General features: G+C 37.3%; 1 protein-coding gene across 3 annotated transcripts in view; it reads right to left on the bottom strand.

The window, feature by feature from the left end:
- Window positions 1-24,751, bottom strand: part of SETD2 (SET domain containing 2, histone lysine methyltransferase) — a 127,324-nt gene that overhangs the window by 53,430 nt on the left and 49,143 nt on the right. For 2 of the 3 annotated variants that reach the window (XM_047695324.1, XM_047695334.1), the window contains 5 exons: window positions 23,033-23,130; window positions 20,571-20,697; window positions 12,110-12,244; window positions 10,945-11,064; window positions 8,922-9,584 (listed from right to left, as the gene is read on the bottom strand). In XM_047695324.1, the coding sequence (XP_047551280.1) occupies window positions 8,922-9,584; window positions 10,945-11,064; window positions 12,110-12,244; window positions 20,571-20,697; window positions 23,033-23,130 (1,143 nt within the window). Of the gene's footprint in view, window positions 1-5,627; window positions 5,946-8,921; window positions 9,585-10,944; window positions 11,065-12,109; window positions 12,245-20,570; window positions 20,698-23,032; window positions 23,131-24,751 lie in introns of those variants that run through there. The other variant, XM_047695354.1, reaches the window with a different exon arrangement.

Genomic DNA, 24,751 nt, shown 5'->3' with positions numbered 1-24,751 from the left:
CATGTGTATATATTTATATACATGTATGTATATAAATATGGATATATTTACAGTCTGCTGACAGCTCCTACAAGCCATGCCCCAGTAGCAAAAACTTCTTCATCTAAAGCCCAGATTTGGTTTCTAAATATCATTTTCCATTAGAGGAACCTGAGCTTCTTGGACAAATGGCCAATGCCAGGGTAAGGGAAAATTTATGATAAGCCTGGAAATGCATACTGTACCAGATTAAAAAAAACTAATGGCGACATATCGAAATTACACAGAAGAGAACTTAAAGGGTCTCACACTGGCCAAACGAGGACAATTTAAGCAAATACATAATGAAATTAATGGGTCACAATTCACTGTATAAAACAAGAATCCATGAGGCTCTGCAGCATAACTTGGGTATCAGAGGAGCTGTGGTTGTCACAACCTACAAGACGGGTTTCCCTGAAGCTGCCAGTTCTTGTAGAACTCATCAAATTGAAGTTGCTCCAACCAGATCTGCAGTTGGTAGATTTAAAGCAAATCTCGTTTTTGAGGAGACTCAAAAGAAGCTTGAAGAGGAAGAGGAGCAGTATGGGAAGAAATTAGTGTTATTCTTGCCTTTAAGGTGAAGGATAGCCCTGGGGGTAAAGAAACCACCGGCTTCATGCCTGTTGTGGGGCTTGAACTCATGACCCTGAGATTGAGATTTGCATGCTCCACTGACTGAACCAGACTGGCGCCCTGAGATTTGTTTTTACATGGTTGTGACCAATTCTGTTCTTCCTAAATTCCAGGTGAACAGAGCCTAATGGTATACTACTGCTTTGCTGAACTGCATACAACAGAGAATATTACAAAGCTAATACGGTAATTATGGTTTGGATTAAAATTGAGTTTCAGAATAAAACTGGGAGAAGCAAAATCTAAAAGCTATGTAAACAAAAGCTCTCAATTTGCTTATAAGTTTATTTAAGGATCATTCTGCTAAAGATTCAATTTAAGTTTTCCTTGAGAAAACTAGGGAAGAAACACCAGTAGCTGGCTGGTAATTAGCATGTTGCACTTAATGTTCTTCATCTACTCTCCATTAATAGTTTTTTTAAAATTCTGTATTAAAATGTTTAAAAGTTGGGGCACCTGGGTGGCTCAGTGGGTTAAGCCTCTGCCTTCAGCTCAGGTCACAATCTCAGGGTCCTAGAACAAGCACCGCATTGGGCTCTGCTCAGCAGGGAGCCTGCTTACCCCCCTCCCCCGCCATCCTTTGCCTACTTGTGATCTCTGTCAAATAAATAAATAAAATCTTAAAAAAAAAAAAAGATGTTTAAAAGAAAACCTTTAAATTTTGCATTACATGCCATCAAGTGGTATTTTCTTCCCAGATCAAAATAAATGTGATCAGAGTTTGAGGGGAAAATATCTATAGCTGAACACAGGCCTATTTTTAAAATTTAAAAAAAAATTTTTTAATGGGTTTCCTTCTTGAAAAACCAGTGTAGTTTTGTTGTTAAAAATTAATAAACAGAAAAAAAATAAAAATAAATAAAAATAAAAAAAATTTTTTTAAATTTAAAAAAAATTAATAAACGGGTGCCTGAGTGGCTGAATTGGTTAAACATCCAACTCTCAATCTCAGCTGAGGTTTTTTTTTTTTTTTAAAGATTTTAATTATTTATTTGACAGAGAGAGATCACAAGTAGACAGAAAGGCAGGCAGAGAGAGAGAGGGGGGGGGAAGCAGGCTCCCTGCTGAGCAGAGAGCCCGATGGGGGACTCGATCCCAAGACCCTGAGATCATGACCTGAGCCGAAGGCAGCGGCTTAACCCACTGAGCCACCCAGGCACCCCTCAGCTGAGGTCTTGATCTCAGTGTTGATCTCAGAGTCTAAGCACCTCCCCCTCGCAAATTAAGTTTGCTTAATTTGCAAAAAGTTTGCTCTGAGATCCACTTTTTTTTCTTTAAAGATTTTATTTTTTTTTTTTTTTTTTTTTAAGATTTTTTTATTTATTTTATTTGACAGACAGAGATCACAAGTAGGCAGAGAGGCAGGCAGAGAGAGAGAGGAAGGGAAGCAGGCTCCCTGCTGAGCAGAGAGCCCGATGCGGGGCTCGATCCCAGGACCCTGGGATCATGACCTGAGCCGAAGGCAGCGGCTTTAACCCACTGAGCCACCCAGGCGCCCCAAAGATTTTATTTATTTATTTGACAGAGATCACAAGTAGGCAGAGGCAGGCAGAGAGAGGAGGAAGCAGGCTCCGTGCTGAGCAGAGAGCCCGATGTGGGGCTCGATCCCAGGACCCTGGGATCATGACCTGAGCCGAAGGCAGAGGCTTTAACCCACTGAGCCACTCAGGCACCCCTGAGATCCACTTTTTAAATTATAATCTCATATTTAACTAAATGTGTAAAGCTCTCAGTCCTTTGTTAGAATTTTCTTTCTTCATATAAGTTTAATTATCCATATTTATCTTTCTTCCTAGTTCTTTTAATGCTGATGTGATTCCTTATATCAGTGAGATACAGGGTAAAATAATGCTTTTGGAATAATGTTTAATAGAAAATTAAAATAGCAATACACACACACACACACACACAAAACAAATAACCAAGAATCCATGAGTCTAAACTTAAATTAATCAACAAGTAAGAACCACATGGGAGAGCAGGAAAAGCTCTTGCTTACAAGAGGGTCAACCAAAACATTCAGAAGTTAAAGTAAAGAGGGTTAGAAAATCACCACTTGGCAACCATCATAGTTTTAAGTGATTCAGGCAAATCCACCAAACTTTGAAACTAATGAATAAATTTGATAAAAAACAGAATATTTACATACTTCCAAAGGTGTTCCTCTCTGATACTTTTTAATTATAGTGAGAAAAGAGTAACTTTACACTGGGAAAACCTGGCAGACACCACCTTAACGAAGTGATCAAAGCTGACGATGCCAATAATGGGACAAATCAACATTGTGTGGACACAATTTAATACTCCTCACAAAACGTATGACCTGAATCCAAAAGAAAACTTCAGATGAGCCCAAGCTGAGGAATATTCTAAAAAATTCAAAAATATTTTAAAAATTTGAAGTTTATAAAAGGCAAAGAAAGATTGAGGAACCATTCCAGATTAAAGGCTACTAAAGAGATACAACTCAATGTAACTCTTTAGCTCAGATTCTGGATCGGAACTTTTTTTTCTTTTTTTCTTCTATAGAACACATTAGGTATACAATTGGTAAAATCTGAATGAGATCTGCTGGTCAGATAATAGTATTAAGTCACTGTATTTTGTTGGTTTTGATAAATATATTGCAATCATAAAGAAAAATGTCCTTGTTTTTTACAAAATATACACTAAAATATCTAGGGGCAATTGGCATCATATCTGTAACTTATTCCTTAAAGTTAAAAAAAAAATTAAGAGAAAATGAAGCAAATTTGGTAAAATGTTGACACTGGGGAATCTGGGTAAAGGGATAAGAGGAATTTTTAGCTGACTTTTTTCTCCATTTGTCCCTAGAATGTATATATATACCATGCAGAATACACAGAATAGTATTCTTACAGTTTTTCTATAAGTCTGAAATTACACAAGTAAAAGTTAACAATATTAAGAAGGAAAATCTATACATTTTTATTATGGTTTCATGTAAGATTAGATTACACCAACTTATCTATACTCAGAAAGTCCCTTAAGTTTCCAACTAACCTGATCATGGTCCTGAGGGAAAAACAATATTCTTTAAAGGTCTCTTGGCCCAATAGTTCTATCATATATATCCTCTCCCATTTCTCAGTCTTACATCCAAATCATTTAAAGTAACTTTTCCTAAACAGAGTCAAGACTTTTTTTTAAAAAATACTTCATGAGGTATAGAAGCATGATCATTAGGTCTTTAGGGAAACAGAAGACGTAATCTCAAAGGATAAACTGTCAAAATGACTTCACTCGAAATCAGAATGTTTTGGGGCGCCTGGGTGGCTCAGTCAGTTAAGCACCTGCCTTTGTCCTGGGATCAAGACCCATATCAGGCTCCCTGCTAGCGGGGAGCCTGCTTTTCCCTCTCCCCCTGCTTGTGTGGTCTCATCCTCTCTCTGTCAAATAAATAAATAAACTTTTTTTTTTTTTTTTTTAATCAGAATGTTTCAAGCAGCCAGGCTCTGAACTTTACCGTTTAGATCACTTATTGGCAAACTTTTTCTGTAAAGGACAAGACAGTAAATATCTCAGGCTTTGTTGGCCATTCAGTCTCTGAAGCAACTACTCAACTCTACCCCCGCAGTGCAAAAGCAGCCATAGACAATATGAAAATGAATGAGTATGGCTCCGTTCCCAAAAAATTTTACAAAAACAAGCTGTAAGGCAGATGTGGCCAACCCGATTTAGATGAAAGGATTTATCTGATAATAACAAAAGGGACTACTAATAAGTTTTAGACTAGTTTGGTCTTTTACCAAGTCTGATACTTACAAAAAAATTTCAATGAAGTAGTATCAAAAACCATGTTCTTTAGGGGCAAATTAAAAAAAGGATAATATTGATCCTTACGGAAACAGAATAATCTCAATGAAGGATTTTGAAATTTATTACAGAAATCCAGGGCACATAATTTCATTTTGAAATGTTGCATAGCAGATTCCACATACAGTATTTGTTACAGACTGAGATTCCAATAGTGACTCAAAACTTTTCAGCTGGGTAACTCTGTATTTTATTTAAACTTTCTACAAAGAGTTTAATGCTTAACTTTCCAGGCAAATAATACGTTTGTTGAATTAAAGATAATGTCTTGAGATAAATATGAATAAAATAGGAGTAAGGATATCATTAAGGGCGCCTGGGTGGCTCAGTCAGTAAATTGTCTGCCTTCAGCTCAGGTCATGATCCCAGGATAGGGATCAAGTCCTGCATCAGGCTCCCTGCTCAGCAGGGAATCTTCTTCTCCCTCAATCCCTCTCCACAACTTGTGACTTCTCTCTCTCTCTCAAATACATAAAATCTTGGGGCGCCTGGGTGGCTCAGTGGATTGAGCCGCTGCCTTCAGCTCAGGTCATGATCCCAGGGTCTTGGGATCGAGCCCCACATCGGGCTCTCTGCTCTGCAGGGAGCCTGCTTCCTCCTCTCTCTCTGCCTGCCTCTCGCTGACTTGTGATCTCTGTCTGTCAAATAAATAAAAAAAATAAATCTTAAAAAAAAAAAAAAAAAAAATATATATATATATATATATATATATATAATATCTTAAAAAAAAAAGTATCATTAAGAATAGTGCAACTTGGGGCACCTGGGTGGCTCAGTCTGTTGAGCATCTGCCTTCAGCTTAGGTCATGATCCCAGAGCCCTGGGATCGAGCCCAGTGTTGGGTTCTCTGCTCAGTGGGGAGCTGCTTCTCTCTCTCCCTCTGCCTTCTGCTCCCCCTGCTTGTGCTGTCAAATAAATTTGAAAAAAAAAAAAATAGTCCAACTTATCGCATATACAGAATGTTGCCCTTAAATCATCTAATCCAGGTGTAATTATAACTACCCAGATCTCTTTATAAGGAGAAATGCACATCCTGTAACCTCAGTATTTACAAGAGAGGCTCTGGAATCACTAGCCATCATAATCTACTGGGTATTTAACTGAAACAAAAACTGCCAAATTCATGGGAACCTTACCTCTTCTTCTCATGATCCAAATGAATGAAGACTTTTCCAGTCAAATTATAATTAATCACCACTTAAAACCAGCTGTTTTGCCCTGTGAAGTCTAGGGTAGATTTTCAGCATGAGGGGTGATGTACAATAATTCCTTTTGTGAACAGAAATATATGCACATGTCCCTGCTGAAAATGTAGCCTGGTAAATCTGCATGTGACAATGAATCCATGCTTATGTGTAGCAATGTGTTAGGTGATGTTTCTTGTTGAGGTCTACTTTAGGAGTCAAAATGTGTAAGCCCTGTGAAGCCAAGGCAGCAGTCCTGTGTATAGAGGTATAGAAAAAGTAGCTCACTTAATCCTTTCTCGCCAGGAGTCGGGATTTTCCCAGAACGACATCCATTGTCGTCAATGGACGCACCAAAATAACGCCGGCGCCAGTGAGTTAACCACCTCTGTCCTCTTTTCACCTATTATATTTTTCATGCATCATCCAACTTCCCAACCATCTTCCTGTTTCTTCACAGAATGCACGCTAGGTTCTTGTTTTTCTTCAGCACGAAGTTGAAAATGGAGTTGAGAAAAGGAGACACATGGTCAGCTGGTGATGTTAACAAGCTCCTTGCTGCCCTGAGAAGCTAGATGGAAATGGTTCAAGTTACAAGGGGGATCATCATCAGATCTGGGAGGACAAAGAGTAATTCATGAAGCTTCATTCCCTTCCCTCCCACCCTCTCTCATTTACTGATGATCCCTACGGTCTGCCTTCACAGCAAAATCAAGATTAAGGATCTGAAGCAACCTCTTTCAGTTCTTCACTCCATCCAGTGTGTAGAAAGGCCAAGTGGAACACATGTCCAACAACGTTACAGTGGCCCCAGAAGGTCAGGGAAGCTTGGAGTGGCTAACCACAATCTTAGATCAATGCTTTTTAGTATGATCTTGGAATTAACATCAGCAACTAACACAGTGCTTGGCAACAGGTGCTTAACAAAGGTTGGTTGAGTAAGACATTTTCTTTTCTGCCAATGTCTACTTGAACACATAGGTGGAAGTCAGACAGAAGTAGTTAACTCTTTCAATGCCGGGATAGTATGGGTATATAGTAATCACATCAAATCCATGTGTTTATCTAAGACATGTTCATATTACAGGTTTCTGATTTCAATGTTCTGGTTAAATGCTAGCTAAAATATTTTATTTAAGGACAACCACAATCAGAGTTTTGAAATTAGAACCATGGTAAATGTTAATTAGAATGACAGATGAATTAAGAGCCCCAGCACCAATGTGTAACAAAACATCACAGTTCAGTCAAGTAACAACCTCTTTCAGTATTCCAATTCTAGATGGGTAATGATTCCAGAGCAAAATAGAAGTGTGAAGAAGGAAAATCTTATTTAATGGCTTCTTTGATGCTAAGAATCAGATAAATCCAAAATATGAAGGTTAGGAAGGCTATATTTTAAAAGTATGAATAAAATTTTAAACCTCAAATCAAGAGGATCATCAAACTACGTAGTACTATGCAACTGCTTTGATCTTTCAGATAGGAGGAGGGAGGATGACAAGCAGGGGAAGGAATAAGTTCATAGGACTCAAAAATGTCTAGAGTGTGAGTTTAAATGACCAGTTATAGCTAACTGAGTTAAGGATATCCCAGAGAGTTATTCATACCGCTACCATGACAATAAAAACTACCACATAGAGAAACAAAAGTACTTACTTCTCCTAGATTTTAAGACAGGTTTTTAAGAAATGATGATTATGTCTCATTTCTGAAAATTATGTCAACCAGAGACTTAGCAGGCAGAAGTGTACTACTGGGTCTGCCCCCCACCCTTGCTCTATAAAACCATGTCTGTAAGGCCTTTCTGTGTCCACTCATGTTCATGTTTCCATTCCCACCTTCCTTATGAAGCCAGTCATGCCATAGGCTCTACTAGCAGTCTCTGAACACAAGAGGGACTTCTTCCAGACTCCTGTGCCCTCACAAAGCAGGCCTTAAATGAAGGTTCACCCAAATGACCATCCCAGCATCTCTTTCAATTTAACTGAAATTCTGGTTCCTGTAGTTCACATGTCGTATCATAACCCGATTTACTATGAATCCTTCCTTTTACTAAAGTTTATAAAAAGGAAGAATTTCATAAGGTTGAGTTAATGATAAACTCTAAGTGGTGAGAAAGAGTAGCATGAATAGGTCAATGAGAGCTGAAACCACACAATACTTAAAGAAGGGTCTCAACACAGCAAATTACAAATGCCGAAAGTAAGCACAGTGCACAACCAACCCACTACTCATTCTGCTCAGTATAAGGCCAGTTTCGTATGGGTCAAATTGCAGGATCTACTGGGTGAGCTTTGTAGTCATAACTGGGGACAGAGAGGATTCAGATGTCCATCTTGCTGCACATAAACCAGCACTGCTGGTTTATCTGGCTGCTTTACTTCTGGCAGAAGAGAGGAACAGAAAAACAGAAGCTAGCAAGTAACCTGGTCCCACGGGATCCTCAAGACCTGAACCCCAGATCCAAATCACTTACAATCAAAATGTAACACCTCTCTTCTAGGCTCATCCTGTTAATCACTTCTGTGTTTATCCAAGACCCAGCCTGGGCTTTCTATAGAGCAAACCCTACATATCTTGCTACATTCTTTAACCAGAGATTATGTATGTATTAAGCGTTAAGGGTTCCAGACCCCTCTATTTTTCCTCTAGATCACATATTTGTCCAAAGAAATAGGCATTTAAACAGCAGGCCTATTTCAAAAACAACGGGGGAACTGAATACCAATTACCTCTATATAAAGTTATTTTACTGGAACAGAAATTTATGTTCAATCATTTTTGATGAGAAGTTGCTAAATTACCTTGGTTCTCCATTTAATTTTTAATTTTAATTTCTAATTAATGCAATATATTAATTTCCAATCAACTTAAACATTCTTTTTTTTTTTTTTAACCTAGGATCTTACAAAGAATTTTCAAACATAAAATCACACGTTTGCTCCTCAAAGGATTTCTGGCTTTGTTTTTAATGTAAAGAGCACTTGAAAAACTGAATTCACTGCTGTGATATGCTTTTCTAAATGAAGAAAAGGGGATATATCTGTATATTAGTTTGGCTGCTATATCTCTTGCCAAGGTTTAAAAGATGTCTGAGACATTTATAATCAGCTGTCAGTAAGAGAGACGACATTCCATTTTTCAAATAGATGTATAGCTAAAGAAGTAGGTAATTCAACGTAAGATTCGTGGAACTCTAGATGTGAGTAATTCAGGTTAAAATAAACAAAAATGTTTTCTTACCTTTAGGTCTTTCCAACTATCCAGGAGCTTGGTGGCCAAATCACTTATATCTACTGTTTTATCTGGCTGTTCCTGGCTCCTCTCACTCTCCACATCAGATACACCCTCCTCTTCATCCTGGGACGGCGTTTCCTCAGCAATGGTTTCTTCCAGTTTCGGGCCATTGCCCTCTTTGGGCTCTATTTCAGTGTCAGCCTCTGGTTCAGATGTGGGTAGCTTACTGGCTTCCACAGTGATTTCACTCTCAACTTTAGATTCAGGTAGCTGTTGTGTGAGTAGCTGCTGTGACTGTAACTCTTCCTCTTCTTCTACAGGGACATTTTCTAACTGGTCAAGGTCCTCTTTGCCGTCCTTGCCTTCCAACTCACTGGTAGCATCAGAGATAGCACTGTCCATGCTATTTTCACTTATAATTTTGAGTCTCCGAAACATGAGCTTCTTGGGGGTGTCTGTGTCAGCTTCTGTGCTCAGCTTGGTGGAAGGATCAGGTGTGTTGAGTGGTGTGTGAGCACGTGATGTATTCTCACTTGAATATCCATCTCCTTCACTCAACTGAGGAATGGCAGTTTTGGTCTGAGACCAGCGTTGAATAATTGGAAGTACTTTGCTTTCCTCCAACATATTTTTAGTAGGAATGGGTAAGTGTTCCAAAGTCTTTATAATCTGATTAAACAAATTAAAAAAAAAAAAAAGTCACATCACTCTATATAGTTGACTTTTCAAATCTCTGGTTGGGACTCAGATCATTTTTGAAAGACCTGTGGGTTTTCTTTACTGTCTTATCAAGACCTAAGTCTCTATAACTACAAAAGGGTTAAATGTTATAATATTAGTTTCCTCTTTTTAAAGACTGACCAGCAAGAATAAAATGTAGAGCAGGTAACTGCTCCCAATATCAAACAGGATCGATTAATATCTTCTACCAGTAGTTCTCAAACCTGTGTCGATCTTTTAAAATATATATACTAGTGGACCTTATCCTGCTATGTTTTTCTAAAAAGTTTTCCAAGTGACTGTGATATAGGCTTGGGAACTATGCAACAACATATATTTAAATGATATTTCACCCACAAAAAATGCAGCTATTACTTACCTCTTTTAGCCTCTGATAAACAGCTAACAAAGACTCTCTCTCCAGAGATAACCATCCCCTCCACTCTGAAATCCAAGAATTTCTTCCAAAGTACTCCCCAATGCAGATCTACAGAAACCCCAAAGTAAGTTGTTCCTCTCTACTTTCTAGATGGAATACTGCTGAATTCATTTAATCATTACTCATAGAATCATTTAATAAAGTCAACTAGATCTGTACAAAAAGGAATGGGGAGGGGCAGGAAAAAGGGAGAAAGGAAGGGAGGGAGGAAGAAACTCCAAGTCTTCCTCAACTTCTACTTATTGCCAAATCTCCTGGGAGAAGAAGGGAGGCAAGACAACCACTTACTTGCTCACTTCTGTTTTGTTTTTAAAGTGCATTTTTAAATGACTTCAGTATTATATTAGAAACCATGATTAAAAAGAACTACATTTAAACTAGATTAAAAATATTACTTCATAGGAAGGTATAAATATCACAACTCCACTAATGACAATGCCAAGGAACACTTATTTAGATCTTAAAACACTTATTGATTCCTCAAAATGTTCTTACTCTTGCCATTCCAGAATTCAGCTCTTCACCAATTTTTTAGAGCCCCCAAATATAAGTTTCACATGGTTGCCCGTTTAAAACTATGGCTTTAGCAACAAACTAGATCCTTCACTTAACTATGATGTGATATCCTGCTCTTGCACTTCCCAACTACGCAGTCTCAGCTACAGGGATACTTTAGGAAAAACCATGGGGCAAACTCACTACTAGCGAAGTCTACGTAAAAGGTTATAGCTATAGGAATGACACTGAGGTGATATTTATTTCAGTCCAATGGTAATTATGATGGTAAATTCATTATTACTCATATTATCACTTAACCTAAGCACTCTATATGGCAGTTTTAAGAAATAGGCAAGTTGATTGTGAACTGACCTCTTCCTGAAGCTTCTGGTTACTTTCCCGGCCATCACCTAGTTCTGCCATCCAAATCCACAACAAAGACAGCCCATGACGTTCCAGAAAAGACTTCAGGCAAGACTGTGAATGTGTGTTCTTCCGTGGGGGAAGGGAAGCAGGATGCAGGGTATTGGATTGGGGGTGGGCAATACCAGACAGAACATTAAAAAGGGTCCACAGAGAGGAATAAAAAGTCTGTTTATATTCACAAAACTTTACCTAGAAACTCTATTGTGATTAATGCAACTAAAAGTATACAAATAAATGCTTTAAAGAAATTATAACTTTTTTTTTTTAAAGATTTTATTTATTTATTTGTTAGAGAGAGAGAGAGAGCACAGGCAGACAGAGTGGCAGGCAGAGGCAGAGGGAGAAGCAGGCTCCCCACAGAACAAGGAGCCCGATGTGGGACTCGATCCCAGGACGCTGGGATCATGACCTGAGCCGAAGGCAGCCGCCCAACCAACTGAGCCACCCAGGCATCCCATAACTTTTTTTGATACCTAAATTGTATCCAGTCAACTTGGACTTTATATAAATAGACTTTACAGAAAAACAAACATCAATATGTCATTTACAATGAAATTCAAATCTGAAAGACCAAGAACCAAATTATATTCATTTTTATTGAAAAACCTAAAACTATAATAGTGTAAATCATTTTCATTTCTCTCTTCCATTCAGATGTTTTTTCAAAAGGCTTTTTTCTCTTAGTTTTCTTTTAAATCATCCTTTTTTAAAAATTGTTCAACTTCTTGTGGCATACTTAATAAAGTGGAGTAAACGAGATTATCATTAAAATTCCTTGCTTCAAGATTCTGTGGTAAAAATGGCCTTGGCATACTAATAATCATAGAGGGGACTATATCAAATGTCATGAACTGTTACACAAAAAAAATCCCACCATGCTCTTTGGCTAGAGAGAGAAAGCAAACAAGAGCTACTAAAAAACTAAATGATGCCAAACTCGACATTTTTAAGAGTACAAACTTTCAAAGTCATATAGAATTTTCAAACCATTTTAAAAATAAGAGTAACTCTTCTCAGAGTTATCCCTTCTCCTGCCATCATTCTAAACTGCACTTTAGATGCACCAACTCAAATTCAGAAACAAAAAATAAATTAATATCAAAGAACTCACCTGTATAAGCTCAAGACAGGTAAGTTTCTGTTCCAAGGTTTCAATTCTAACCATTAGCCGGGATAAGCTGAGCACCTGGTTTTTATCAGAGAGACCCTCACCGTTCTCCAGCAGAGCTTCTAGCTCTCCATCCACCTGCCATAGCAAAGAAAAAGTATCTGGTTATAAAAACAACAACAAATGCGCCACTAATCTAAGAATCAAACAACCTAAAAAGATGCTCAACCTTGCCAGTGATAAGGAAAACACAATTAGACCCACAGTGGGAAATCATGTCATATTTACTAGGTTAATCTGGGGAAAAAAATTAAGTCTGATAATATCAAATCTAGGCAAAGATGTAGATCAAAAGGAATTTTTGCTGTTGATGAAAGTAAAAACTGGTACGATCAATTTGAAAAGCATTTCATTCACTCATCAAATATTAACCAAGTACTTAATATATGTCAAGTATAATCCTAGGTGCTAAAGTCACTGCAAATGAACCAAAACAAACAAAAATCTACTCTTACAGGAGACAGAGCAAATTAATGTTAGGTGAAAAGTATGCCAGAAGAAATAAAGCACTGGCTTCAAAAATAAAATATTTGTATCCCCTATGCGTAGCACTGCACACCTAAGAATAAATCGTAAAGATACTTCTAGACACATGTTATACCAAGCTCACTGAATGACCACTGTAATAGCAAAGAACTGTTAACAAATGTCTGTGGCCAGGTTATATAAATTAGCATTTTCATACAATGGATTATTATAGCACAGTGAAAGGAATCAAGTGCAGCCAATGCAACAAGATTCATCAATCTTATGAACATGTTACATGAAAAAAGTTCCAGAAGATTACATGCTGTATGACTCTGATTATATAAACCTCAAAAACAAAATTTTCATAGATGCATGCCTGAAAAATCAATTTTAAGAAGGCAATGGAGGTATGACACAAAATTCAAAACAGTGGTATCCTCTAGGGGCTAAGCAGGGAGCACAAAGGAGAGAAGTGCTCACAAGTGGTTCTTTTATAATTATGCCTTGTAACATATATAATTTCTCTGGAAGTTTCAAATATTACATTTAAACAATGGGAAACAACAACAAAAAACCCACCAATGGTTGTTTTCCAGCTGTCTTACAAAAGATATAAAGATACCTTACAGAACTTATTATTGGGGAGATAAAATTCATATGAAAACAAATAATAAAGCATTAATTGTAAAATGTTAAAAAACTATGAGGGAAGGGAGTGGTTAGAATGAGAGTCATAGAAGCAGGGCTAGCAACAGGTAAGATAAAGGAGGGAGTGAAGTAAAATCTTGAGCATAGGGAAATGGAAAATTGTGATAGTGCCAGCTTGGCCAGGCTGGAGCAGATAAGGTATGGTGAGGAAGTAAGAAAAACCTCATCAAAAGGAAGGCTGGTGTTTGATCAGAAGATCTTGGAGGTGTTATGTAAAAGAATCTGTATTTGATGTGAATGAGCAAGAAAGCTCCATTACTGAACCCAAAAAGGGGAATAATATGATTAACATGGAATTTGAGAATAAGTAGTGTGGCAATAACAGAATAAAATCTACACAAGACAGCAAGTAACACAGAAGAGATATAAAGACAGCAGTAAACCAATATGGCCTGAAATGATAAAATTCTAGAATGCACTGGTAATAAATTAGAGGAAAGCAAATCCAAAAGACAAGAATCTTTTTTTTTTTCTTTAAAGATTTTATTTATTTATTTGACAGATAGAGATCACAAGTAGGCAGAGAGGCGGGCAGAGAGACAGAGGAAGGGAAGCAGGCTCCCCGCTGAGCAGAGAGCCAGATGCAGGGCTTGATCCCAGAACCCCGGGATCATGACCTGAGCCGAAGGCAGAGGCTTAACCCACTGAGCCACCCGGCGCCCCTAAAAGACAAGAATCTTAAGGAAATTTTCCTTTTATTTAAAGATTTTTATTTGTTTATTTATTTATTTGCCAGAGAGAGATTAAGAGCATGAGCAGGGAGGGTGGCAGGCAGAGGGAGAAGCAGACTCCCCACTGAGCAAGAAGCCCGACCAAGGACTTGATCATAACCTGAGCGGAAGGCAGAGGCTTAACTGACTGAGTCACCCGGCATCCCTTAAGGAAATTTTCTGTTACTTAACTTTTTATCATCTCAACATAATTTTAGGCAAGGCACTAAACATTTCTATTTTATATTATACCACAAAAATCACATAACTCTAAGGAACAAAAATAAGAAAACATGAAATGCTACTTACAAGACTCTGAAGAAATGTAAACTCACTTTTTTCCTTCTAAAATGTACACTTAAGGCTCATTTCTTTTTCATTTCCAGTATCACTTATGTTTTGAAGAGATTAAGGACATATACAGAAAAACCAGTTTATGGTTAAACATTAATTCAGGACAATTTCCTTAATGATGGTTTTCCCCTGCATATCCTAAATGTAAAACCTCCTGTGTCTTAAATTCTAGAGGATTAGAATAGGAAAGACCAAGGGCTTTAAAATTCCACTTTTCCCCAAGTGCAACAGCCAGAACCTCACTTTGGACAGAGTTTTGAGACACAAATACTACTGGGCTAAGAGATGGGGTTTTCTGGGGCACCTGGGTAGCTCAGTTAAGCCCCTGACTCTTGAATTTCAGCTTGGGTCATGATCTCAGGTCCTGAGATTGAGCCCCACATGGGGCTCTGCAACCAAGGCAGTCTATTTGTAACTGCCCCCACCAAAATAAATAAATCTTTTTAAAAGAAGAGAGAGAGGTGGGGTTTTCTTTTCCTAATTAGCCAGGAAAGGCCTCTCTAACTCTGAATACTTAAGAGATAAAACTGAGTTCTTAAATTTTTCATTTAATAAACATTTATTGAATAGACATTACAGTATATAAAACTCCACTGGTAAATAAAAACAGTAGCATTCTTTCTTAAGGAAATAAACAGTAAACCTGCAGAAACTGAAGTAAAAATAACAAAATTTTGCAAACAAAATACAGAAACTGAATAACCTTTGAACCTCCCACTACAATTATGAGCTTAGTGGTTGTACTGACATACATAAAAGTTATCATGCCAATCCTATGTATGATACAGCGTCCATAATTTTGGGTACTCAAGTGGACAATCAATTGTGAATTGTGGGATTAATAGCTTTTAGGATACCTGGGAGGAAGGGAGCCAGGAGGCCAACTGATTGCTTTCATTAATCTACATTTACTAGAAGTACTTATTTTTAATTTATGTATCACCACCTTCCAGAAAGGATCTGAAGTAACTAAAAATCAACAGGAATGGGGCGCCTGGGTGGCTCAGTGGGTTAGAGCCTGTGCCCTCAGCTCAGGTCATGATCCCAGGATCCTGGGATCGAACCCTGCATCAGGCTCTCTGTACAGCAGGGAGCCTGGTTCCCCCCAACTCTGCCTGCCTCTCTGCCTACTTGTGATCTCTGTCAAATAAATAAATAAAATCTTAAAAAAAAATCAATATGAAAGTATAAAAATGGTTAAGGTATATTTTAATTACTGATACATGAACATTTATATATACAAAAATGCAAAATTCTATAGCATTTAAAAATTTATTCTGTTAAGTGCTTAATCAGTCCAAGAAATTATTTACTTTTTTTTCTTAAAGATTTAATTTATTTGTCAGAGAGAGAGAGAGAGAGAGAGAGAATGAACACGGGAGGGGTAGGGAGAAGGAGAATCAGGCTCCCATTGAGCAAGGAGTCCTGTACAGGGCTTGATCCCAGAACCCTGGGATCATGACCTGAGACAAAGTCAGGTGCTTAACCAACTGAGCCACCCAGGTACCCCTAATTTACTCTTTTTTAATACTTTAGTATTTTGGCCATCAACCATCTTTAATTGGTCTAAGCAGTATTTTTATTACTTCCTGATGAAATACAGTACACATAGAAGTATATAAATGATTTGTAAACAAGTAAGTTTAACAAACAGGTGAGCATTATCCATAAAATCAGCATGCATGTGATAAGAAGGCCGGGGGGATGACAACATTGCCAGCATCCCTTAAGTGCTCCATGTGCCCTCCCCTTCTTATAATACCTCCTCTTTGCTCTTAAGAGAACATCTCCTAACTTCTTTAGAAAATCATTATTTTTAAAATAGGTTTATCATCTATACAAAACCCTAAATATTATAATTTAATTTTGTCTATTTTTTAAATCTTTCTGGAAATTATACTGGACAAAACTTTTGTCATGCTTGTGTTTCATCCTTACATTTTAGGAGTCCTCCGTTCTGTTGCATGGAGCCCTAGTCCTTCACTTTCATGACAAATTTTTAAGTCTAGGATTACATTATAAATTGTCTATATTAGTGTTAATGGATATTTGAGTTGTTTCTACTTTTTCTAATATAAGCAATGCTGCTGTGACTCTAGATACATATCCATTCACTTTCAGTAATTAATTCCAAAGTGTTTTCAAAAGTGGTTGCACCCAAGGATGCCAGGGTGGTTTAGTTAGTTAAGCGTCTGCCTTCAGCTCAGGTCATGATCCTGGGATCGGGTCCAGCATCAGGCTCCTTGCTCTTTCTCCCTCTGCCTGCCACTCCCCACCCTGGCAAGCTCTACTCTCTCCCTCTCTAGGACAAATAAAGAAAATCTAAAAAAAAAAAAAAAAAAAAAAAAAAAAAAAAAAAAAAAAAAAAAAAAAAAAAAAGGCAGCTGTACCCATTTACAGCCCCCGAGCAGTGTAGGAGATCCTGTTCTCACAAGTCATCAGACTTTTTACCAATCTGATAGGCATGTAAATGACACCTGATAGCTTTAACTGATACTGCCCTGATTCCTAATGAGGTTGAACATCTTTCTATGTTTATTGGTTATTTGGATTAGTGAAGTGTCTGGATGGTGTCTTTTTATTTTTCCTTTGTGCTGGCTTTTTCTTTATTAATTAGTAGGAATGCTCTATATACTTTAGATATTAATACTTGTTTTGTGTTGAAAGCAAGTATGTACCTTTTCACCCTCCTTATTGTGTAAATTAGTTATCATTAGTTTCACAAACTCAAAAGAAACTAAGAGAAGTTTCCGACTATTTCCTGCTTGTACTTCACAAACTACAAATATCATCAGGTTATAGGGACTTAATATATTTCCATCAGCTAAGTATTTAGTTACCTAGTAAAATACATTGGGTTATTAGTTACCTGGTTTGTGACATCCCCAAAAAAGACAACCAACTTCAATTGGAAGAGCTTTTAGCTTTGTTAAGGAGGTGACTATATAAAGATGCAATCATAAGAGCAAGAAATAAAAAAAAAGTTTACCAATCAAGGGCTGATATGGAGGTTGTAGGCTATAGTACTATTAACATACTCTTCTTAATAATTAAAATATGCAAAACTACATTTTAAACTGTCCTATCTTGTCCTCTCCATAGCATCCTCTACCCAACAGAATTCCCAAGACTCTCAACTATAGCTGACTAAAATTCAGAATCTAGGCATGCAAAAGGGAATTTCAGAGGGCAACAATCCAAGAAAAAGTAAACTAGAGCTCAACTCTTCATTATCGGCAGGGCAAATAACCCTCCTAGGAATCTAAAATCGTTCTGGCTCATTCCTCTATCTGGCCAAAGTTTTAGCTACAGCATTCTATTCCAGAATAAAGTCAAATTCATACCTGGGGCAACCCATGATGACTGGATTCATGTTACACCTAACTTAGTCTATAATGCCAAAGCCTATACTGATACTGACACACCATAATCAAAATAAACACAAGCAAACAAAGGAATGCCTACACTTGGTGCACTGGGATTGTTCCTGAATCTTATCAGATAGAAAGCCATCTGGGGGCGCCTGGGTGGCTCAGTGGATTAAAGCTTCTGCCTTCGGCTCAGGTCATGATCTTAGGGTCCTGGGATTGAGCCCCGCATTGGGCTCTCCGTTCAGTGGAGAGCCTGCTTCCCTTCCTTTCTCTCTCTACCTGCCTCTCTGCCTACTTGTGATCTGTCAAATAAATAAAAACTTTAAAAAAAAAAAAAAAAGGGGAAGTCATCTGGTAATGGTATGATGGAGTTATAACACTGCCTAAGAAACCATCACATTATAAGGATACTCCCCACCAATAATACAGTTTTTAAGAAATGTTTATTCTGTAAGCTTTGAGAATAGGAGATAGCCAAAGGGAAGTTTTTATGAAGATTTTAGCATAGGTCAACACGTTTAACGACTATTTTGTGGCTATTCTGATAAACTATCAAAGAAAATGAGAGTTGGGGCGCCTGAGTGGCTCAGTCCTTTAGCGCCTGCCTTCTGCTCAGGTCATGATCCCAGGGTCCTGGAATCGAGTCCCACATCGGGCACCCTGCTCAGCGGGAAACCTGCTTCTCCCTCTCCCACTCCCCCTGCTTGTGTTCCCTCTCTTGGTGTCTCTCTCTATCAAATAAATAGAATCTTTAAAAAAAAAAAAAAGAAGAAGAAAAGAAAAGGAGAGTTAAAAATAAAAGCAATATTAATGGAGTTCAGAGAAAAATTTCCTGCAATAGTCAAAGTCAAGAAGGCTAACAGGCGGGGGGCGGGGCCTGGGTGGCTCAGTGGATTAAGCCTCTGCCTTTGGCTCAGGTCATGATCTCAGGGTCCTAGAATCAAGTCCCGCATAGGCTCTCTGCTCAGCAGGGAGCCTGCTTCCCTCTCTCTCTCTACCTGCCTCTCTGCCTACTTGTGATCTGTCAAATAAATAAATAAAATCTTTAAAAAAATACTAATCAGCTAGGACCCAGTGACTCCACTTCCATGGATATACCTTACAGAAACATGTACAGATGCTGTGACAGGAAGAGCAAAAGCTTAAAAACACTAGTGTTCATTAGAAGGACTATATATTATAAACTCATATGATGAAAAACTTAATAGTAGTTAAAAATATGTTTACATATTTATCAATGTGGATCAAATTTTAAAATAAAGAGTAAAAAAAAAACAAATTGCAGAAATAAACATATTATACCACTTCTAAAACTCTAAACAAAACAATGTAATAAATTTTAAAATTTATTTTCTAGCACACAGAAACATTGGTTGTTATCTATCTAGTTGTCTAGCACAACTGTCTGAGTTGGAAGAGGATGGAACTACTCTCCACAATCTGCAGTGCAACATAACGGTTAAGAGCAAAGACAAGAGCTAGTTCACTTCCATTACCTACTAGGTGATACCTTAATGTTCTCATCTGTTTAAAAAAAAAAAAAAAAAAAATCCTTGTACCCAATTTCAGAGCTTATTGTGAGAATTACATGAGTTAATGTGTCAAGTACTTAGCAGAGTGCCTGGCAGACCACTATGGTACATATGCTCTCCAAAAAGGACAGCTAAAGTATACACAATACTCTAAAGAACGCGTTCATCTTGGGTGCTATTTGTTGAAACTTTCCTTTTGGTACTTTTTAAAAGGCCTTTTAAAATTTTTCAACTGCCCTTTCCAATGCTTTTTGCTATCTATATCTCCTTACAGAATTCAGATGTTCCATAATTAATTCTCTCCAATTAATTTGGGCTTACTGACATCACCTTTTAACCATTACACTTTTATCCCTTTGTCCCAATACATCTTCTATCTCCTAATCTAAACAGTAATTTATACTTAATCTATGCAGCCATTTATAAGAAAAGCCATGGCATGAGCTAGCTGCTAAACAATCATAGGGGAATTTGCTGACTAATCCCTTTAGACCCCTAGCTCCTGCTCCTAGCCCTCCACTAGGATTCATAAGTCTGGGGATGGACCCAGGAATGTGCATTTTCATTACGGGCCCTGCCAGGTGGTTCTGAGGCTAAGAAATACTGTTTTGGTGTAGGGATTCTCAGAAAAAGGGAAGGGGGGATTTAAAAAACAAAAACAAAAACAAAAAAAAACCACAAAGTCCTTGTCCCAGGCAAGAGTCCCTTTATTAACAAGATAACTCCTTCCTCCAGTATAACTGAGGTGAGCTGAGGTATAAAAAAGGCCATTAATTACTATGCTAATATAGTAAATGAAAAGACTACCTTCACCATTCCATTCTCACTCTTTGGTTGCCTGTCACCTCTCAAAACTCACCTTATACTCCAAAGAGGGTTTTCAGAGATTGTAAGAACACTTGCAACCTTTTAAGAGTTCCAAACAAAAAAACAAACCACTATGAAACGATTAGGAATGTAGATCAGACTTAAGTAAGCTAGTAGATGAACATTTTATTTGTACTTAGGATTAGATTTTTACAGGCCCCAAAAAAACTATTAGCCCATGTGTTTTACAACATGACTTCAATAGTTCTCTGTACCTAATTCTAATCTCTATGAACTGGAAATAAAAATAGCAACCATACTTCTTTTCCTGATTATCTCATCTGATCCTGACTTTCTCTGTTTGTAGTTTGACTTTTCAAATTTCAATCAGAAAAGCTACCTCCCTTCTTAAAACATACATGGTAAAAATTGAAAGAAAGAACAAAACACTTACTGAATCCTTCTTACGGGACCGTTCCTTCTTCATTTTTCCTCCTGCTGCTCTGATACTGACTCTGTTCTCTCCTCCCAGGTAACCTCGGCAATTAGCTGACCCACAGAAACATTTCTGAGCTTCTTTTCTGTTTAAAGGGCACAGGAAACATGTTATGTGAAAGTAAACCATATAAAAATGTCAGCAATATAACAATCACATATGAAAGAGAATTCTATTCAGCCTAAAACAAGTAATTATTTTAAGAGACTCCAACAAACCTGGTACTATTTAAAGGAAATGCCTGAAAACTGCTCTTAAAAAATATTCATTCTTTTTCCAACCTTCCCTTATTAAAATCAGTCAAGAAGTTAATGAGAAATTTCTTCATTTTGCGAGTACCTACTAATATATAAAAATAAAAGAGCATATACACATTTGAGCTGAGAACAAAACTGCTTAAATAGTTCAACATCTCTTATATGTAAATGTAACAGGTACACAGAATAAACAAAACATACTGTTATAAATACATATACACAGATATAAAATTCAGTATGTTCAGGTTATTTAAAAGGAAACATGTAAAAGTTACCACATAAGGATGAGATACTAATAAGAAACATTGTTAAGAAGTAACTACTACAACGGAGTCAAGGAAAAGTGGTGGAAAGAATACAGGCCTAGTCTACAAGCTTGGGTACAAACCATCACAGCCATTTATTCTGTGACTTGAGAAAAGCATGAAAAACTATACTAAAGTAAACTGATAGATTCAGTTTATGACAGCAGTAATCAAAGGCATAAAAATAAATCATTCAATAAATAGAGCAGGACATCACAAACACTTGATTTCTAGTATTTCTAGTACCTTTTCCTTCAAAGAGGACAGTGCGAACATAAGAGGAAAAAAATACAGAGCCCTACATACAACGTGGTCTGGACTCATCCCGTGACTGCTATACCACTGACTGCCTAGATCCATTAGTTCATGAGGTGCTGCAAAACGCTGATACTGTTACTACTTCATTTATTAGCTGAAATGACCTCCAAGAGAAGAACTTCTTCTCATCAACTATTTGGTTTAATCTAAAGCAGAATTCACTTGGGGAAGGCAGGATAAATGCTTGACTCTTTTTTTTTTCCCTTTTTAAACTTTTAAACTACTTTTTAAAAATCATGAATTGATTGATTCACCAATGTTCACTGCAGCATTATTCACAATAGCAAAAAAGTGGAAACCACCCAAATGTGCATTAACATATGAATGGAAAAACAAAATACGGTATATACATGCAGTGGAATATTATTTAGCCATTAAAAAGGAATGAAATATTGGTACATGCTACAACATGAATGAACCTTGAAAACATTGAATGTTTTCTAAATGAAGTCACAAAGGACCACATTGGCATGATTCCACATATGTGAAACATCCAGAAAAATCCACAGATATAGAAAGTAGATTAGTGTTTGCCAGGGGCTAAGAAAAGGGGGAAATAGGGCATGAGAGCTTGTTAATACATACGGGGTCTGCTTTTGGGGTGCTGAAAATGTTCTGGAACTAGACAGTGGTGATAGCTGTACAAAAATGACTGTACTACTAAACTATATACTTTAAAAAGTTAAAAAGGTGAACTTAATGTTATGTGACATTTTCCACAATAAAAAATATCTAAAACATGGGAAAAAAATCATAAATCGGTTCCCTTCTATTATAACTAATGCAGTTTTATTTTTAAAGTATCATTAAATCTCATGGGTTTTACATAGTAAGTTTCAAATCACCATAGTTATTATCCTTATTGATGCTTAAGTGTTAATGAGAACTCTCTCACTAATATGAGAGCCTATTCAAGCTAGCTCCAAGTTCCTTTGACAGGACTCTCAACTATTATAACTGGTTTTCTGACACAACAAAATAATCCAAGATCACCCTGTTCAATTTCTGTCTTAACCTGAAATCAACACTCCTCCAAGGAACCCTGTTCCTTTTAGTGGGGTTCTATGAAACCACAACATAGATGCTAGGTGTATTCACTGCTACTGCATCAGTTATTATTTTGCTAGAGAGAACAAGTAAATTATCTTTCACAGTACAATGAGTAGAGATCAGAAAAAATTAGTCATGAGCTGGTAACAAAAAGATAAATGATAGATACACAGAGATTATATTCTCTTTATATGCACACACAAACACACTAGACATTTCTATAATAAAAAGGGGTTTTTTTTAATTACATATGGAACATAATTATATAAATAAGACAGCATAGAATTCAGAGGAAGATTATACAGTTCCTGCATAAATCCCTTAACGTCCACAAATGTCATACAGTAGGAAAAACACACAAAACTGAAAGAGTAAAGACCTGGAGGCACATACAACTTTTTAGTTGTTCACATCAAAGTTTTATATCTCTATATCTGAACAGTCTACTGCCCCATCAGAAGCAGCAAAACAGAATCAAAACAATACTCACCCGTATCTTTGGAACTGATAGTCAAATGTTAACTCTGAGCCTGAAGTAACCAGTTTGGTGGTAAAAAACCCGACCCTCAGTTGTCCGTTCACAGTCCACTGAGATGTTGGTTTTAAAAGAAAAGAAATTAGTAACTGATTAATCTGTGTGTTTTTTTTCTTTTTTTTTTAAGATTTTATTTATTTATTTGTCAGAGAGAGAGAGAGAGAGCACAGGCAGACAGAGTAGCAGGTAGAGGCAGAGGGAGAAGCAGGCTCCCTGCTGAGCAAGGAGCCAATGTCGGACTCGATCCCAGGACGCTGGGATCATGACCAGAGCTGAAGGCAGCCACTCAACCGACTGAGCCACCCAGGTGTCCCAATCTGTGTGTTTTTCTTTAAAGATCCTCATCTGCCTTAATTATGTATGTGCCTTTAGACAATAAAAGCTTTTCCAAATAGCAAATAGGGAACTTTCTTTTAAAATAAATGTATTTGTTACTCTTACTTAATACCATCATCTATAATTTATCTCTAATAAAAGCAACTGCTACTTTAATTTGTATAATATACATTTCCACAGAGTAAATATTCACTTGTACTAAAAATAGACAAATAGGGAATGCTTGGCATCACTGACTATAATTATAGGCCAACTGGTACTACCTTATGTTAAAAGTAACTGTATTCTGGGGCGCCTGGGTGGCTCAGTGGGTTAAAGCCTCTGCCTTCAGCTCAGGTCATGGTCCCAGGATCCTGGGATTGAGCCCCGAATCGGGCTCTCTGCTCAGCAGGGAGCCTGCTTCCTCCTCTCTCTGCCTGCCTCTCTGCCTACCTGTGATCTCTGTCAAATAAATAAATAAAATCTTAAAAAAAAAAAGTAACTGTATTCTAAGATAAAATGGAGCATGGAACCATGTAAATAATGATGCCAAATGTTTAATTTCAACAAAAACTGGTGGTCATATGACTCAGAGTAGTGAAAGGGAAGGAAAGCATGAGAACAGCTGCATGAAACTCAAAAATTAAAATGGGACTAAATACACAGGGGTTAGAACTTGTAGTTCCAGAACATGTAAGATATAAGTCAACTATAGAGCTCCTGTCCAGACCATGTGAACATGTTACTGATGAAAAAGCCCAGACTTAAAGAGATAAAGGGACAGAGTACACCTGGAGTCTCACAGTTAGACGTGTGGCCACCAGCTACAGGCAAAACTAGAACCAGAATTTTGGTTAAATGATTATGGACTGGGTTCTCCTATTTATTATATGGCTTGGCTCTTGGAAGAGCCATATCTAAGATCTATTAGCACACAGATTCAAAAGACAAAAAAATTTTAAAAAATACTATTTTAATATGAAATGGAACCATTGATTGAGAACCATTAATATGAATTGCGAACCATTACTTCTCTAGGGAGCAGGTCCATAGCCTTCTTAGCCTAAAAAAGAACCAATGTTCTAACATATATATTGTTTCATCTAAGCTCAAAAACAAATTCAATAAATGAATTTATCAAGTGTCAACTATGTGCCAGGCATAGGGACATTGAGATGAGCAAGACCCAGAGCCTAGCTTTGTTGAGGAGAAGCAGTGTAACCACATGTGTATCACATATAATCCTTCTCATCTGTGGCTATTCAGCTCCTTATGTTATTAAAACAGCCAACTTTGGCACCTGGATAAGAGCTGATAAAAATGTGAATATAATAGTACATGTTGGACTTCATCAAAATT

The sequence above is a fragment of the Lutra lutra genome, chromosome 1 (assembly GCF_902655055.1).
Source record: "Lutra lutra chromosome 1, mLutLut1.2, whole genome shotgun sequence".
Lineage (NCBI taxonomy): Eukaryota > Metazoa > Chordata > Mammalia > Carnivora > Mustelidae > Lutra > Lutra lutra.
This window is presented reverse-complemented; position numbering and strand designations above follow the sequence as displayed.